This window comes from Melanotaenia boesemani, chromosome 2 (assembly GCF_017639745.1).
Source record: "Melanotaenia boesemani isolate fMelBoe1 chromosome 2, fMelBoe1.pri, whole genome shotgun sequence".
Lineage (NCBI taxonomy): Eukaryota > Metazoa > Chordata > Actinopteri > Atheriniformes > Melanotaeniidae > Melanotaenia > Melanotaenia boesemani.
Genome location: NC_055683.1, coordinates 13,125,973 through 13,141,891, shown reverse-complemented (window position 1 = coordinate 13,141,891; position 15,919 = coordinate 13,125,973). Strand labels below are relative to the sequence as shown.

At 41.5% G+C, this 15,919-nt stretch overlaps 2 protein-coding genes across 4 annotated transcripts; both read right to left on the bottom strand.

The window, feature by feature from the left end:
• Positions 1-377: 377 nt before the first annotated feature.
• ddx47 (DEAD (Asp-Glu-Ala-Asp) box polypeptide 47) lies at positions 378-6,411 on the bottom strand. Its single transcript, XM_041996702.1, has 12 exons — positions 6,247-6,411; positions 5,935-6,028; positions 4,026-4,214; positions 3,866-3,937; positions 3,626-3,744; positions 2,243-2,314; positions 1,982-2,098; positions 1,740-1,886; positions 1,376-1,513; positions 1,212-1,282; positions 1,012-1,141; positions 378-739 (listed from the first exon to the last, which is right to left on the bottom strand). The coding sequence occupies exons 1-12, from the start codon at positions 6,373-6,375 to the stop codon at positions 578-580; spliced, it is 1,440 nt and encodes a 479-aa protein (XP_041852636.1). The 5' UTR covers positions 6,376-6,411; the 3' UTR covers positions 378-577.
• A 1,495-nt stretch (positions 6,412-7,906) lies between these two features.
• Positions 7,907-15,543, bottom strand: LOC121631799 (WW domain-binding protein 11). 3 transcript variants are annotated; one of them, XM_041972890.1, is made up of 12 exons: positions 15,362-15,543; positions 14,791-14,889; positions 14,650-14,681; positions 14,481-14,574; positions 14,142-14,338; positions 10,743-10,876; positions 10,493-10,659; positions 10,171-10,389; positions 9,773-9,898; positions 9,416-9,697; positions 9,146-9,331; positions 7,907-9,065 (listed from the first exon to the last, which is right to left on the bottom strand). In XM_041972890.1, exons 2-12 carry the CDS (start codon positions 14,852-14,854, stop codon positions 8,407-8,409), a joined length of 2,160 nt encoding a protein of 719 aa, XP_041828824.1. In that variant the 5' UTR covers positions 14,855-14,889; positions 15,362-15,543; the 3' UTR covers positions 7,907-8,406. The 3 variants fall into 3 exon arrangements, with proteins under 3 accessions (XP_041828824.1, XP_041828806.1, XP_041828815.1); XM_041972872.1 differs by having other exon boundaries at positions 14,791-14,877; XM_041972881.1 differs by lacking the exon at positions 15,362-15,543 and adding an exon at positions 15,274-15,300 and having other exon boundaries at positions 14,791-14,877.
• Positions 15,544-15,919: the final 376 nt, after the last annotated feature.

Below are 15,919 nucleotides of genomic sequence, written 5' to 3'. Positions count from 1 at the left end.
ATTTGGTCTATAAACAAGGAATTTGATACAAAAAAAATGTTGGCACACTTTGCCGTGCTGGTCGTCTCTTTTTAAACCTATCACAAAAATATCTATGCATTGCCCACACCCACTAGAAGCAGCCTAAAAACAATTGGGCGCCCAGTTTGCGGTCTCTGCTCATCCATCATTGGCTGGGATAAACAAACCCCTCAATTTGTTGCAAGCCAAAAAATAACACGTTGCAACCGTTGCTTTGTTAGAACTCACACATAACACTTTTCCTCTAAAAAATACAGATAAAGTTGCTTTTTTCTTATAATGATGTGCATGCATTTAATTATCTAAATATCTGCTGCAAAAAGAAAATCATGAATCATGTAATCACAGCTTTGGGATTTACACTTTAGTTTTATTTAAAATGGAAACAACTTTTACATGTTGGGGAAAAAAAGCACTTTTTTCTGTAATTAAATAGTTGTTAGGCTCTATATTGAAGAGTGGAAAACAAGCTGTCATGTTACTAAAGTTTTACATCAAAAACAGGAAAGGCATTGTGTGTTGTGGTTATGTACATTTCTATTAGTGGTGGATTTCTTCACCGTCCTCCTCTCCAAGCTCCTCCACCCCTCTTCTTCCCTCCTCCTCCTCCTGATCCTCCTTTAACTTTCTTCCTCACTCCACTTGCTTGTTCTGTGTCATCTTCATCTCCATCTCTTCCTTTCGGCCTCTTCCTTTTTTCACCTTCTTCCTTCATTTCCTGAAAAAGAAATTTCTTGTTTTATTAATGTTTATTGATTAATAGGGATCAGAATAAAAAAATGTATGTACATCCTATCATATAGTTTGTTCTTTGTTCTAAATGTTCTTAATCAAATTAATATAAAACTGAGTGAATGTTTGCATCAGTATTTAGTGGCACTATTTAGTTGCAACGTTTGCTTTTAAAGCTACACTACTGAAATAAACAGATTTTTGTACATTGGTGCCCCCTAACGGCAGCTAATTCAGCATAAAGCAAAGATGACTTACCAGCCTGGCAAATCTCTGCGCCTCGCTCACCCTCTCCACCAGCATCATTACTTCCTCCTCTTGAGTAGGAAAAGCTGGAAGTTTCTTCCCAATCAAGCTTTCGATTCGCTGGAAAAGCTCCACATCATACCTTAGACAACAGAGATGTGTTAACTTGGCCGTCAGCTTTAAAAAAAAAAAATGCTGGATGTGTTTCTTACTGTGTGACAAATGTGATAGATTTCCCAGACCTCCCGGCTCTGGCTGTTCGGCCAACTCGATGAATGTAATCCTGCGGAGGGCAGATAGAGCCAGAGATGAAATCACACATCAGTCAAACAGATCCTGAAGATAACACGATGATAAAGCATATTCTCTGTGTTACCTTTGAGTGAGTGGGGATGTCGTAATTGATGACACAGTCAACATGAGGGATGTCCAGTCCTCTGGAGGCCACGTCGGTCGCCAGCAGCACAGACCGAGACTTGGATTTGAACTTGTTTAGAGCTCCAAGACGTTTATTCTGACCAGCAAACGGAAAGAGAGACAGATACTTATCACATATTTCATATTTACAATAAACAAGAAGAGTTGTTTCTTCTAATATGGATTCATAAGTTTGTATTAAATATAAAACCATAACTGATTGTGAAAATAAATAATACATTTCTAGGCCCAAAACTCCAGCTGATCAATAACATCATCCTACACCAAGTTCTAAAACAGTCAGCACATCTTCAAAACTGTACCTGGCTCATCTGTCCATGAAGTGGGATGGCAGTGATGCCCAGGTTCCTAAGCAACAGCGCCACCCGCTGGGCATTGTTGCATGTGCTGCAGAAGATGATGAAAGAGTTTCCGGCCAGCTCATTCAGGATGGACACCAAGTAACAGTCCTGCCACCAAACAAGCAGTGGATCAGAACAGTGCTTCAGATTCAGCCATCATCTCTACAAACAGTACAAAGACCGTCTGCATCTGAAACAAGTACCTTGTACTTGGATGGTATGAAGATGTAATACTGCTGCAGCTTGTCGACTGTAGAGTATTTAGTTGAGACTGCGCACTTTACAGGATCTTTCAGAGCAGCTCTCTGCAGTTTCTGGACCTGTTAGCCAACGAGAGAACATTAATGCTAGAATATGCAAACAGACCCTTCAACAATGTCTCCTGTGGATCATTTTGGGTCTGTAAACACTGAGGTCACATGTTGCATTCACTTGAGTTAAAATACTGAAAAGTCATCAGCTACCTTTTTGGTCATGGTTGCAGAGAACAAGAAGGTGTGTCTTTCTCTGGGAATCACCTTCAAGATTTTATCCACCTGATAAAAATATTTAGAAATATACATCATACACACATTGTGACATATAATTTTATAGGAATTTAGCTGAACTGAGCAGAAAAGTGTCCTTTTTGCCCTTGACTTTTTGAACCCTGACACAGGCGGCTCTGGATGAATTCAAAACTGCAGAGTTAAGCAAGTTTGATTTTTATAGCTTTAGGTTAGGTTAGGTTTCCAGCAGTTGCAGGTCTACCATGTCCTGTAAGTGATGTGGTTTTGTCTGCCCAACTGTAAAAGTTACGCTAGGTCATCAGTAGCTCCTTTCACATGTCAGTCCCACCATGGCTGCAACGGTCAGCCCCTGTTCAGATGTTACCCAAACAAGCTGGCTTATCCCACCAGCTGTGTCCTAAAACAAATCATTAAGGTGTTGAGGGATTAGAAGAAGCATCTCAACATCCCACTCTCATGCTGCAGTGATGATTTGATGTGAAAAAGCTCGCAGGAGGAAAATCTGTACTGCATCAGATCTTTAGGAAATCATAACGAAGGCGCATCAGCCTCGATTTGAAAAGCCGGTTTTAGCTCGAGTAAAACCGAACCTTTAAACATAAATGTAAACACATCAGTCCATCTTATAACACACTAAAAGAAATTTTCTCAAAGTCAGACTAAACTGAAATGCTGATGCATGTATAAATGTAACTGGACTCAAATTAGTCTAGGAGCTCTGTGCATGCTCAACGGTTCCTTTCCCAGGCTTTGACCTGAGTAGCTGAAGAAGCTAGTACAGAAAAAAATTGTTTAAACTGAATTACTGCAAGGACAGCGAGCATTTGATTAGTAAAAAATAAAAACTAATCTAGCACATAAAAAGCTTGACATTAACAGCCAATACACTGAATCCCTTCACGTACGTTCATCCAGGGATAAAGACAGCGGTCCAATTAAAAGGGCCAGTCCAGCTGTAAATATAACTCGGACTAAGTGTGCATTAAATGTTCCGACTATTTTACTGGAATATAATTACTACCTTGTATAACTTCTACTCCTTAAAACTCAATATTTTTCATGCTTTCTTTTCTGCTGCTGTTCCCATTAAAAGGATCCATGGTGTCATGCAGCAGCTCCATCACTGACAGATTGACTTCAGGTAAGCCAATGTAGGGATTTCTTATAAAGGATTGCATGTGTGAGCAAACTGGACATACAATGTTGTTTCTTGACACTTTCGAGGTGTTCCAGCTGAAGCATTGCACCCAGGATGACACACAGCTGGACCTAAAGGCATCAACTCATCACTGTTTGGCACCTTAAACAAACAAACAAAAAAATCATTCTAGTACCCACCTCAGTCTCAAAGTCCATGTTCAGAATCCTGTCTGCTTCATCCATGACCAGGAACTTTAGCGCTCGGAGGGAGAAGCCCTTTGTGTTTTCCATGTGATCAATTAACCGACCAGGTGTGGCTGAAAACACAGTCGATTGACAGCTTAAAATTCAAAGCATATGAAAAATATATCTGGATATTTAATGGTTGGTTTACATGTAAAAATCTTGCAAATACAGCTGATTTCTTGATGCTCTTACCAATAACAACATGTGGTTTTTTAGCTAACACCAAGGACTGGGACATCATATCGATCCCACCAACTATCACAGCTGCAACAAAAGGTGAGACCAGTTCAATTTAGAGAAACGGAGAAAGTGTTCTTCATCCGCTACAGATCAGCTGCTTATCAGCACGTACCACACTTAACGCCGATGCTGGATCCCAGAGCCTCGAACTGCTCAGAAATCTGAAACGCCAACTCTCTGGTGGGGGTGAGGACGAGCGTATGAAGCCTCTGAGGTGTAGCCAGAAGTGACTGGAGGATGGGGAGAGCAAAAGCACCGGTCTTTCCTGAACCAGTCTCTGCCAGGCCAATAACATCTTTGCCTGCAGTTCAAGGAAAGAGTCCAAGCAGAAGACAGGAGTTAGTCATGATAGGCAGCAGCAGCAGAACATACGGTCATGTAAAAAAAAAACTTTTCAATCGTAAGGTTTAATATGTCAGGATAAATAAAATAATAAAAAAAAAAAATTATGTATTATCAGATCTTAAAAAAGTTAAAGTCAACCTCAGATTAACAACACGACATATTACACCAGTTCATTTATTTAACAAAAAAGAAGCCAAACTGCAACACCAGCATTTATTAATCAGTTATTATTTGAGGTAATGATCACTTTACAAAGTTGCTTCAGTTCCGCTCTATGACTACGTTCACACTGCAGGTCTTATCCTTAAATCCAAGTTTTTTGTGGCTGTTCACGTCATCCTTTTGCAACCTCCATCACACTGCAATGTGAACTTTACACGGCTCTAAAGTGCCAGAAGTTCTTCCAGAAGTCTTTTGGTTTGTTCAAATGCGTCCTTTTCAGGCCTAAGCTGTGTTGCCATGTTCTTTTTTTTATATAGAAAATTGGCTTTCTCCTCCAACCCTTCTAAACAAGTCATGCTTGTTCAGTGTTTTCCTAATTGTACTGTTAAATAGTTAAACATTTAATGTGCTAACTGAGGCGTGTCGAGTCTGCGATGTGTATTTCTGGTCGTTTTCCATGTTTTGTGAGCACTGAACAGTCTGATTTTATTTTGAACTTTCTGGGACGGCCACTCCTGGGAAGATTAGAAACAGCTTTGAAAGTTTTCCATTTGTAAATAATCATTCTTATTTTGGAATAATGGACTACAAATTATTTAGAAATGACCCAATAACCCTTCCCAGACTGATAAGTTACAATAATTTCATATCTAAGATCATTGATGATATATTCAATCCATTGGCATTGTGGTAACCCACTTCTGAATGCTCCATACCAGAAAACTAACAAAACATCTACTTTTGTGGAGGTGCTAACACTGATAATGATCGATTAGTTAAGCCCATTTAATCAGCAGCATCTGGCTGCCACTTATTTTTCCAGTTCCTAAGGAAGATATAGGAATGGTCCTAGTTTTATCACACACTGTTTCTACATTTGGGCTTAGTTATTATGAAATATGATGACAATGTTGTATATTTTGTCATGTGTTCGTCATCGAAAATTAAATTCAGAAAAGTTTAGAACCTGTTAAAGTCCAATTCATAAAAAAAAAAAGGATATTTAAATTAAAATACATAAAACCAAAGAACTGAAATGTAGTGTCCTTTCTTTTTACTGTAATTGATAATTTTGTTTCAAGAATAGTTTTAGATGCAGAACACAGGATTAGGAATTCACGTTAAAGTCATCAACACATTATTGCAAATCTAGGAATTCTCATTGATTATTCCCGATAATGCTCATGGTTGCAAGTAATCTATACAATGTTTTTGTATATCTATAGGCATATAGATATATAAGATTTCATATATATCTATATGTGAGACGCAAGTTTATTTTAAAATTTACCACCATTTTAAAATGGTGATCGAGTAAAGATGATAATAAATTAGCACTCATGCAGTGTATAAAAATGTAACATGTGGCAGACATTTTACTTGTTGTGAGTGCTTATACACTGACATTACTATTTTTAGCTCTGTAAAACTAGCATAGATTCTTGGTGTAAGCAGATATGAACACAAAGTGGAACTAGGGGCATCTTTACTAAGAGAAAGCTGTAATCCATCACCTTGCAGAGCGACTGGTATGGCTTCCACCTGAATCTTTGTTGGGCTCTTCCATCCCAGCTGATCACAAGCTTCACAGAGCACCTCAGTAACACCCTGTCAGGGAAAAACACGGAAACAAACTTTTCTAACATGGGCTTAATGTTCTACAACGCATTTACAACCGTTTTTCAAACACTGACTGACAGCAGCCATGTTTAATTTCTTAAAACTGATTACACGAGACTAAGCTTAGTTTAGCTAACAAACAGCTTTATTGCTGCGTGATAATGTTGCTAAAATACGATGTTAAATTCTCCGGGAAACAAACCTACCAAATCCTTGAAAGTCTTTAGAGCCTCCCCGTTTTCTCCGTTATTAAGCTGTTCGTTATCATCATTACTAGAACCTTCAAGAACCACTTCTGCGTGTTCCTTCACGTTTTCCCGGCTGTCGTCCGCCATGCTTTTCGTCCCAGCGTGTCATCAATCTGCACTGCGCAGACGCGGAAAAGAGGTTTGAGTTTGGACCGCAATGGATGATGGATATTGGAGTTTTCAAAATGATTACCTGTGTCTGCATAGCCCATAATTTCAGAATCAGAATCAGAAAAGCTTTATTGCCAGGTAAAGGGCATTTACAGTACAACGAATTTGTTGTGGTGTCAGGTGCAAAAACAAAGCAAAAAGTGCAAACAAACAGAAAAGGCTATTTAAAAATACCCGTTTTTCAAATATGTACACACACACACACACACACACACACACACACACACACGCACACACAAATAATCATAAAATTAAACTTGGGGGGAGTTGGGACACTGTTCAGCAGACTGACAGCTGCAGGGAAAAACTGTTCTGGTGGTATGGTCTGATGGAGCAGTATCTTTTGCCAGCGGGTAGGGACTGAAAAGTCTGTGTCCAGGAGAGGGATCGACTGCAATCCCGGCTGCACGTTTCTGTGTCCAGGAAGTATGAAGTTGCTGGAGTTGGGAGGTTGCAGCCGATCACCTTCTCAGCAGAATGGCTGATGCAGCTTGGCCTTTTCTCTGGCTGTGGCTGCAGTAAACCAGACTATAATTAAGGAAGGATTCAGTGATGGCCATGTAGAAGTTCACCATCAGCTTAACTGGCAGGTGAAACTTCTTTAGCTGCCAAAGAAAGTACAGCCTCAGTCCAGCCTTCTTGGTGAGGGAGTTGATTTTCTGCTCCCATTTGAGCTCCTGGGTGATGAAGCGGAAAGACTCAACAGATGACACCGGAGTGCTGCAGACATCAGGGAAGCGGCTGGGTCCTTCCGAAAATCCACTATCATCTCCACTGTCTTGTGAGCATTGAGCTCCAGGTTGTTCAAGCTGCACCAAGGAACCAGCCAGTTCGTCTCACTCCTGTAGGCTGACTTGTCCCCATCAGAGATGAGGCGAATGAAGGTGTTATCATCAGAATACTTCAGGAGTTTGACAGAGTGATGTGTAGCTGTAGGTGTACAGAGAGAATAAGAGAGGAGAAAGGACAAGGACCTGGAGGGGATCTGGTACTGTAAACGGGAATCAGAGACACGCTGGTCCAGCCTCACAAAATCCCGTCTGTCAGGAAGTCTGTAACCCTCCTGCAACTGGACTCCAGTACATTCAGCTGGAAGAGCTGGTTTCGGAGAAGAGCTGGGATGATTGTGTTGAAGGCATTACTGTAGTCCACTACTACCTGTCCTACTGACATAAGATCCTGGTGAGTCCAGAAGCTGGAGGATGAAGCAAAGGGCCACGTTTACTGCGCTGCCTACAGATCTGTTAGCTCTGTAGATGAATGGTAGGGGATCCAGCAGAGGGTCTGTGGTGGCTTTGAGGTGGGTCAAGACAAGTGGTTTTCAATGTCAACAAAGACTGAAGGGGTTAAAAAATGGTAATAAATGACATTGCCACATACTAAACGTGTTTTTGTTAATGTGCTGTTTATAGCCTTTTAGGCAGTCACAGTGAAACATGAAGTTACAAGTTTTTGACCATTTATTAAGTTGCAGACCAACATTTGAAAACATGGATTTTGCCAGTGCTAGACAAAATTTCTACATTTCTGTTTGCAAACATACAAAACTGCCTTTCATGGACAACTGACAAATAGCTGAGTAGAAGTAAAACACAGTTGTGGGGTAAAAAACAAAACATACTTCAGAACAATGCGATTCTGTTCAGAGCAGTGTTCAGTCTAAATGCTTTAACTTCACACCAATGTATGTTTAAATGTTTTATTCTTGTCAAATTATTTCATTCTGTTCACATTTACTTTGATAACACAAATAGTCTGGATCTAGTGATTATGAGCCTGCTGAATCCAGTACTCATGGTGTAGCAGTCTGTCCTTGTTAAAGAGAAACTGATCTAGTTAAATGCTCTGAAAACAGGAACCTCCATTAATTCCACAAAGAAAACATCATAAACACACTTGCTGTTCAGAGAACCCATGAAACCTAATTTTTATGAATACTCTTGAGTCTCAAAGAAGTCCCTCCATCTCCCTCATAAAGGCTTCATAAACCTGGTCTTTAGTCTTCATGTTGGGCTGAGACATGGCCGCCATTTGGGTTGGGTTAGCTGATCCCGTTGGAGCCACTGTCACCTGCTGTTTCTGCCACTGGCCTATTCCCAAACCTTCATCTCCCCTCCTTCCTCCAGCACCACCCCCCACTTTCTCAAGTGGCCCAGCCGCCGCCCCCAGCATTACCCCACTCTTGTCCCTACGCACCCTCAGTGCTGTGGGCACAAAGCGGGTGACCTCCGCTTTGGGGTTGATAATCTGCGGTTTGGCGGAGATGGTGGCGCCACCAGAGCCGCCTCCTGCTGCCAGGCCACCTCCAGCAGCTGCAACAGAGGTGATGTTGGCGCGTTTTTCGATGGTGGCAGGATTTGCCCCTGCAGATGCAGCAGCTGTCCCAGGAGGAGGGGGCATCTGCATGACACCCGGCCGCATAGGCATGGCAGGGGGGGGCAGGTTGCTCTGTGAGCCGTCCTGACTGGATCCTGGAGCTTTTTGCCTCTGGACAATGTTGGGAGGAGCACTGAGCACATTGGAGTTGAGAGGTGGAGGAAATAGGGAGAGTGGTGGTGCTAGAGGACGTGGGGGCCCTCCCGCTCTTGGGGGAGGAGGTGGGATACCTGTATGAATCACAAAAGAGATGTGTTATTTTGACTCAGTGTACCTTCTTGTATTAAAACTCTTGTAGATCTGTGCCTACCTGGTGGTGCTGGGGGTGGTAATCTGGGAGGAGGTCCACGCGGTGGAGGTCCTGGTGGGAGACCAGGAGGGGGGCCTGGTGGTGGACCAGGTGGCCTTCCTGGTGGAGGACCAGGAGGCAGGAGACGAGGCATCAGACCCCTTATTCCGCCAGGCATACCAGGAGGCCTCAAGAATGGAGGAGCACCTAAAGAGCATAAACGAGATAAACAGGATGAATCCACCACAGACTACAGCTGGAACCATGTTTGGTCCAATTAGTGTAACAAACCTGGTGGGGGGCCAGGAGGTGGGCCAGAGGGAGGACCAGGGGGCCTCATCGGTGGAGCTGGAGGTGGACCCAGTGGTGGAGGCCCTGTCATTGGCGGGCCTTGCATGGGTGGAGGTCCTTGCTGTCCCACTGCCACAGCAGGAGGAGGCATATGCTGACTGGTCATAATGTGAGCCTGACTGTCCCCTGGTGGTCCTCTGTCCTCTGTGTCAGAGGTGTCTGACTCATCTGTGTATTCCTCCTCTACCTCCTCTTCTTCCTCATCCTCAGGAATAGACTGACCTGAAGTTTAAAAGTATATATCATAAACATGCAGCGTGAACAGCTACGCTGAAGCGTTCAAACACTCCGCAGTACCTGCCATCCTCAACATCATGGCTTGCAGAGGTGTGATGGCCTTGGTCTTCTTCACCAGTCTCTTTTTCTTTCTTTTTCCATCACGAGGTGCCTCTGGGAGTATATCTGCAAAACGTACACTGCGTCCTGCAGGAGACAGGAAATATATTAGAGTAAGAGTAAGATGCCTGTCACATAAGCTGCTTCAAGCTGTAAGACTGCCAACATTTTCTGCCAGAAATAAGGACAAAATAGTCTTAATATCAATAAAATGATAAAAAAACAAGAGAACGACCAAGCTAGTGTAGAAAAAAGAATTAGAGACAATGTATACTAATACAAGTAGATATCAATAGTGCATAAAATAAAGGCAACTCTTAAGTCATGAAGTTGTGTGTAAATATGCTGCAGATGCTCACCAGCATGTCGTTCGTTTCTGTTTCCGTCCCTGTCGTCATCGTGCTGGTCCACTCGCGCTCTTTGCTCACCGCCTCCCGCTTCGTGTCTCTCTTCTTCGCTGTCCTCTTCAGAATCACTGTTGTCGTCATCCAAGTCGTCTCTATCGCTATCGCTACCACTGTCCCGATCTCTTCCCAAATCCATAGCCGAGTCCTTGTCCAAACCAGGAATGGAGGGTTCTGTTCAGGAAAATAAAATAAAGGGAAATGTGGTCTGTTGTAAACAACGGGGTGAGAGCAAATAAAAAATTTAGGACCCTCTCAGAATCTGATTGCACCTCACCTGTGTCTGTGCCATACGTTCGTCGAGCTGGAATTCCATACAGTGCCAGGACTTGTGGAGGTGGAGGGCCGGGTGGAGGCCCAGGAGGCTTCCTGCCTGGAGGTAAACGTGGGACACCTGGCACCGTTACTACTGCTGGTCCAGTGGAGGATGAGAGCTGCCCTTTACTAAAAGACAGAAACATGTTGCAGTGATGCGGTAATACTCTGCAGCTTCATATGCTGAGTTCAAATGCAGATTAAAAGCCTACCCAAACGTGGAGGTCTTCTTTAGTATTGAAGGCGGCTGAGCCCCCGGTAATGGGATGTCCTGGATGTGGATATTGGATGGAGCGTGTGGCATGTCTGGTAAAGGGATACTGTCAACCTCCACTAACTCTGCATTCTGAAAAGGAGTACATATCCTATGTTAGAGTAAAACACACAAGACATGGGCTAAATAATGTGATCAATTATAATAATAGACTTAAACGTTCCTGCTCCAATAACTGATTCCCAACATTATATGATAACGTTTCAATTCAGCTGGTCAAGACTGATAAGACCTTAATGAAAATTTACATTTACACATCAAGCCAGTTTCTGAAAATATTTAGTACTGTGCTAAAAAACTTAAACCAGCCCTCGTTTCTTTATATGAAGTAATTCAAGGAAAACAAGAAAGAGGTAGAGTAATATTTTTGTTTTTTAAACATAAGTGAACATAAATTAAAATAGGACTAAAAAATGGGGTTTGTATAATTTAAACCAGCTAAACATCAGCATTTGATATGACCACCTTTATTCTTTAACACAGTCTGAACCTCTTAGACAAACTTTTTTGTAATTCCTTTAAGAAATCTTCATGAATAGTTCTCCAGGCTTCTTGAAGGACTTTCTAAAGCTCTACTTTGGATCTGTTCTCTGTCCCGATAATCCCAAACTGCTTCAGTAATGCTGCGGTCCCGGCTCTAGGTAGGAGTCATCATTCCATCAGACCTGTTGCCACTGATTATCAGTCCTGTTTGTGGACCACCTATTTGATCCCTCTACTGACATTTTTCCAAATCTCTTTTATGACATACTACACGGAAAGCTGAAATATGGCAAGGTTTTGACTACTGGTTCTTCTGGCAGACATTCACTTTAGAGCACAACACCTGGGAAAAAAAAACTTGTATTTTTGAGAGCGCGAACTGCTGCCGGGGTCTCCTTCGTGGAGTCACAGAACTTTTTTGCCACTAGTTGCATACACCAGCTTCTTCGAGCACAACACAGAAACAAGTAGGCCTACCTGGCTCTCTTAGTTTTTGGCACCAGCTCCCAAAAAGCTTGCCGTCTCCACCCCTTCTTCTATCCATGCCCAGCGCCATTTGGCTCTAAAGCCACTGTCAATTAGGACGTCTTTCCCTGGCTTCATCAATTTACTCTCCATTTTTTTTAAATCTGATTTCGGTGAAACAACCATCAGCTTGGATGCTGCGTTCAAGTCCACTCGGAGATAACCTTCACACTACAGGTTAACTCGGCAGAGAAAACGAAGTGTGATATATTGTCACTATTTGCTGAAAACTGAAAACATATGCAGATGAATATGTGTAGTTTCCGACTTTAACATTGTTCAATTCATTTTCTACAATTCAGAGCCAGTTCAGAATCTCAACCACTATAACCCCATAATTAACAGTTTTTTTTCTCTGAATCATTGTGAAAAGCCGGAGATCCGTCACGGTGCCGGAATACTTTAAGCCCCGTGTTACTATGTAACGTTTCATTAGGCTGTAATAAACCACGCATCAATTCTTAATAAGGGAGCAACTGATGAACACTAATCAAATTAATTTTTTTTTCTTTTTCTATACTGCTTAGTTCAATTCCAATGAACAATAATAATCTTTTTCTATACATCTTCTTCCAGTTCATAGTTGAGAAGCTGGAACTTATCCCAGTAATTAGCAGGCGAGAGGAAGGGTACACTCTGGACAGGTCGCCAGTCTGTCGCAGGACCAACATAGAAAGACAAACCATTCACACTCACATTCACTCCTCAGGAGAATTTAGAGTGACAAATTAACATGTCTTTGGCCGGTGGGATGAAGCTGGAGTACCTGGAGAGAACCTGCGCATGCACAGGGAGAACATGCAAACTCTGCACAGAAAGGCCACTGTTCAAACCTTCCAGAGCAAAGGCTCAAACCAGCTATCTTCATGCTGTGAGTAGTTATAATTTAGCAGTAACAACTGATTTTTTAATATGTAAGGTACATAATCTATCAAAAATACTAGGAACACTAGATAGTCTGACAGCGCTGCACACAGATTGTGGTCTGCAGTATCGGCTCAGAGGACTTGTTTCTGCCGAAGGGGACTTCTGATTGTAGAAGCTGCTCTTCAATCTGGCCAGAACGTCTTCATGGAGCCTATTGGCAAGAAGTTTTAGTTCAGTTTGAAGATCCTACAAACAGGACTGTCTTAGTTGCGAATGTTTAAAAAGCTCCAGTTTTACGTGCATTAGTGGGTGTGGCTCAGTGGGTAGAGCGGTCGCCTTGTAGCCTGAGGGTTGCCGGTTTGATCCTCGGCCTGTCGAGTTCAAGTTGAGATGTCCCTGAGCAAGACACCGAACCCCAAATTGCTCCTGATGGATCGTGGCTGAGCGCCTTGCATGGCGGCTCCCGCCATCAGCGTGTGTGAATAGGTGAATGTGATGTATGATATAAAGCGCTTTGGGTAAAAGCGCTATATAAATACTGACCATGTACTATTTTAGTGAAAGCGTTGCTAACGCGGCACTGTGAAATAAACCCATCATGTTAAACAAGATGCAGCTATGAGCAAAACAACCCAAGCTGGAGATTCCCATGTCTTCTTTCACCTTCTTCATGTGAATTGCACTGCCATGCATGATTATAGCATTTTAGCTAGCAGACTGTTCCAGAGTTTTTCTTGACAAATACAGACTGATTGGCCAGAATGATGAAATAGATAAACCTATCTCTGGGCTAATCCCGTCAGCTTTCATTTTGTCTGCTTTGAGTTTACTGCTCTGCTGCACTATTTTCTCTTCCCTTCTTAGCTGAACAAATCTTTAACTTAGAAACCTGAAACCTTGACTTTACACATGTTTCAAGTTGCTGTCTTGCTTTTTATTATGTTTCCAGGCTAAAATATATGCAGATTACTGAAATACTAAAGTAGCAAAAACAGGTAATTCCCCATCAGGCACAGACACACACATGCAAGTTCTAATGGATATATTTCATAAACAGATTCAGCATTAACATGTGTTGATATGATTAAGCTTCCATAATTCTTAGCCCGATATCTGGCCTGGGAATCAGGTTAATGTTGGAGCCTGACACCGATATTGGATAACTATCTAAAATGGTCCAGTACAAGGACTGGATTAAAAGTGAATGAAAAAGGCAGCCACATAAAAAGAAAAAATTCTAAAAGACCCTCAGAAAGTCTGGCCAACTTTTGCTCAAAACCATTTTAGAAGATTATAATGAAGTCTAGCTATTTGCAAGCAAAATATAAAGAAATGAGGGGTGACTCAATACTTTTGCAAAGTACTGTACATGCTATACATGTATCACTGAAACAAATACACACACACACAAGTATAAGAAATAAAACCAAACAATGGCTTCAACCACAACACCCAAACGTACCTTGACTGAGTCAAAATAAAGAGACAGCTGTCCTCGTTTAGTCTCATAATCCAGTTCCAGTTTGCGCAGCTCCTTGTAGGTATCAGGATTTTCTCTCTCATACAGACGAACAATGCGTTCAAATGTCTCACGCAACTTCTTCCTTTTGTCTCTCAACACCTTCTCATTCAGTAAGGGCTGCTGGACTGGGTTAAACTCTGCAGAGAAGGGAACATATATATTTTATAATGAAAAATTGTTAAAAAAAAATCCAAAAGCCTTTAAACTTGAGAAAAAATATTACATGAAATATTATAAAACCGTAAAACATACATAAACTGCACAGATTTCACCCCTCACCCATCTCATCCAGCTTCTCCATGTCTCTGATGATCTGTCTGGGGTCCTTCATCTTCAGCACTGCTGCTCTCACCATCATCCTTTGCTTCTTGTTCTAAAAACAAAATCCCCAAATTAAACATAATGAAAACTATCACATACATGAACTTTGAATTAAGACCAGCCATACCTTTTTTAACTCCCTTTTCCTGGCCTCTTTTCCTGTAAAGTTGACATTAAGCATACATTAGTCATGATGCTTGCATCTGATAAATGTTGTCCAACAGATCAATTCCAAGTGAACCAGCTTTCTTGAGAGATCTGTACTTACTGGCCTGGTCGGTGGGGTTCATAAACTTCCCACTCTTGGTGGAAGAGGTTGACCGTCGCCCCATTGTTGCGGGACGTTTTTTCTACCCTGTCAAATGGCCAGTAACGACACAAATAAAATCACATAACTTTAACAATCCAGGTATAACAGAAATCGATGATCATTTTAAGCCATCATCTGACTTATAAAATCCGTACAAGGATGTTCTTAGCATGTTTCATATAATGGCATGGGGGATTGTCATCATTTTGTGTATTTACACAATAACTATATGAATAAACCAATCACCATCAACATTTTACTAACCTTTTTGGTTATTCTGTAGCAATCACAATGAAACTATACCAGTGCACCGTTTAGTACATTTCAGCTTACCACAGTTAGCTGACAGGTTAACAAAGTTGATGCCGAATGAAGCATTATTACTCAAGCTAACATGTGAAACTAAAAACATTCAGAGAACAAATAAAATGTTTCAAATACCGTTTAAAGCAGATTAGCTAGCACCGTTAGCATGCACTTATAGCTAGGCCCGCGTTAGCACCAGGGCAGAGGCTGTAGATTCCTTTACCTTTTATTCAAGAAAGATGTGAAGGGAGCTGCAAACTTTACATGCAGCTCTGGATACCCAAAAACAAATGAAATCGTATTTGATTTTAGCCGTAAAAGCAAATACAGAGCTCCCAGGACTGAGTGCACACAACGACTCCGCTAGCCGTTCGCCATGTTTACTGCTGCGAGGCAAGAGTGGAAAGGCGGCTTTGACGTCATCAAAATGCGTCTGCGAGAAAAAATCAAAATTTTATTTAATATATTTTATAATTATATAGAGATATATAAGTATATATATGTATTGCTGTTTAATTCTCTATATAGTATGTGTTGATATCCATAGACTGCATATAAATATGTACCACATATCTTCTTCATGCAGTTTATATTCTTATCATAATTATGCAGGCTAGTTATTCTGCCCTCTGGTGGTCACTGTGCACAACTACAAGATTTTTCAGTAAATTTAAAACTGAAAATGATACGTAAAATAGTATTTTTGTTGTATAGTTATAAAAGTCAGCCATGCTCATATAATGACAAGTAGTGAGTAGCTGTACTTGCCTGGTCATAAACA